Source organism: Megascapheus bottae, chromosome X (assembly GCF_031878675.1).
Source record: "Megascapheus bottae isolate mThoBot1 chromosome X, mThoBot2.hap1, whole genome shotgun sequence".
Lineage (NCBI taxonomy): Eukaryota > Metazoa > Chordata > Mammalia > Rodentia > Geomyidae > Megascapheus > Megascapheus bottae.
This window is the reverse complement of record NC_143547.1, coordinates 41334049-41335891: the sequence shown is the minus strand read 5'-3', so window position 1 is coordinate 41335891 and position 1843 is coordinate 41334049. Positions and strand designations below refer to the sequence as shown.

The window sequence follows — 1843 nt, the reverse complement described above, 5'->3', positions numbered from 1 at the left end:
TAAAAAACAGAGAAAGAAGCAGAGGCAGAGGACTGGAAATAAACAAAAAGGTCAGCTGGGTCCTGGGACCTCTCACTTGTAATCTTAGCTACAGAGAAGCTGAGATCTGAGGATTGTGGTTTGAAACCAGCCTACACAGTCAAATCTGAGAGGCTTGTGTCTGCAACTAACAAGTAAAAGGTTGGGATTAGAGATATGGCTTGTGCTAAGCCTCAGCTTTGAGGGAAAAATTACAACCCAAGAGTTCAAGCTCCTGAGTTCAAGCCACAGTACAGAATCAAAAAAGAGGTCGGGGGTGGAAGGATAGCTAGCCTAGCTCAGAAGATATCACCAGTGGATCCCTTCACTTCTGCCCTTCACTCAGCCCCTTTTCTTTCCTTCTCAGCTTCCACTGTATCTGCCCCAATGGTAGGACAGCCATAGTCCTGGGAGGCAAGTGCCCACCTGCTGCTGCTATCCTCAGGCAGGGTCACCAGTGCCAGGGAGGAGGCAGCCGTGGGGCGCTGCAGCCCTCCCCCTCTGCAGAGCTGCCAGAGCTGGCGACGATATTTGTCCCCAGTAAACAGGTAGAGCACTGGATCCAGACAGCTATTGGCACTGGCCAGGGGCCGAGTCACTTTGTAGACCACATTGACAACATTCAACACCTTGCAGTCAGCTTCCATCAGCCTTGCCAGGTAATAAATGGTGCGGGTGATGTGGAAAGGTACGAAGCACACAGCGAAGACTGTCAACACCACAGTGATGGTCCGCAGAGAACGGAGACGAGAAGATGATTGGGCAGCCCCTGGCAATGGCCGATACAGGCGCCGTGCCATGAGCCCATAGCATACCAGAGTCACCAGGCAGGGCAAGCCAAAGAGCAGGCCCATGACTGCTGAGCTGAAATGTACATAGTGATCAAATTCCTCAGGCAGAGTGGTATCATGGCACAGGATGGTGGCTCCTCTGATGCTGGTTGTGACAAAGAACAAGTTAGGCACCAGACAGCCAGCAACCACCAACCAAACTGCCAGGCAGAGAAGTCTTGCAAAGTGAGGGCGTCCCCAGCGGAGCGCTCGCAGAGGATGGCAGATGCCCAGGTACCGATGCACGCTGATGCAGGTGAGAAACAGCACGCTGCAATAGAGGTTCCAGTAGAAGAGGAAACGGATGAACTTGCAGAGCCCAGTGCCAAAAGGCCAGTGGTTGTGAGCTGCGTAGTAGTAGATGAGAGTGGGCAGGGATAACACATACAAGGTATCTGACAAGGCCAAGTGGAACATATAGGTGGCTGTTGCATCCCAGGGGCGGAGGCGGAAGAAGAAGAGCCAGAGAGTTGGAGCATTGAGTCCCAGGCCCAGAATGAAGACAACCGCATAGCTCACAGGCAGCAGAATGAACTTGAAGTCTTCATTGAACCAACAGTTCAGCTCTACTGCATCGTCTCCAGAATTTGGCTTGGAGCTTAAAGATGAGAACAGCAAGGGTGAGGTACTGGTCATGGCCCCCTAGAGGAAGGTAATATAGAAATGATTTGAGTCAGGAGTTTAGCCTAGTGGTAGAGTGATCGCCTAGCATGCACAAAAATCTGGGATTGATTCCTCGGTACCACATACATAGAAAAGCTGGAAGTGGTGCTCTGCCTCAAGTGGTAGAGTACTAGCTTTGAGGAAAGTCCAAGGAGAGTGCTCAGGCACTGAGTTCATTCCCCAGGACTGGCAAAAAAAATGAGAGTGACTGGGATTCCCCCTAGGGCAAAGGAGGAGGAGGAGGAGGAGGAGGAGGAGGAGGAGGAGGAGGAGGAGGAGGAGGAGGAGGAGGAGGAGGAGGAGGAGAGGACAGAGATCATTTGGTAGGCATT

General features: G+C 52.0%; 1 protein-coding gene across 1 annotated transcript; it reads right to left on the bottom strand.

The window, feature by feature from the left end:
- Positions 1–356: 356 nt before the first annotated feature.
- P2ry4 (pyrimidinergic receptor P2Y4) lies at positions 357–1484 on the bottom strand. Its single transcript, XM_090327105.1, has one exon. The coding sequence runs from the start codon at positions 1482–1484 to the stop codon at positions 357–359; it is 1128 nt and encodes a 375-aa protein (XP_090183231.1).
- Positions 1485–1843: the final 359 nt, after the last annotated feature.

Bases quoted from the DNA above. Each gene is read 5' to 3' on its own strand.
- P2ry4 (XM_090327105.1), bottom strand. From the start codon at position 1,484: ATGACCAGTACCTCACCCTTGCTGTTCTCATCTTTAAGCTCCAAGCCA.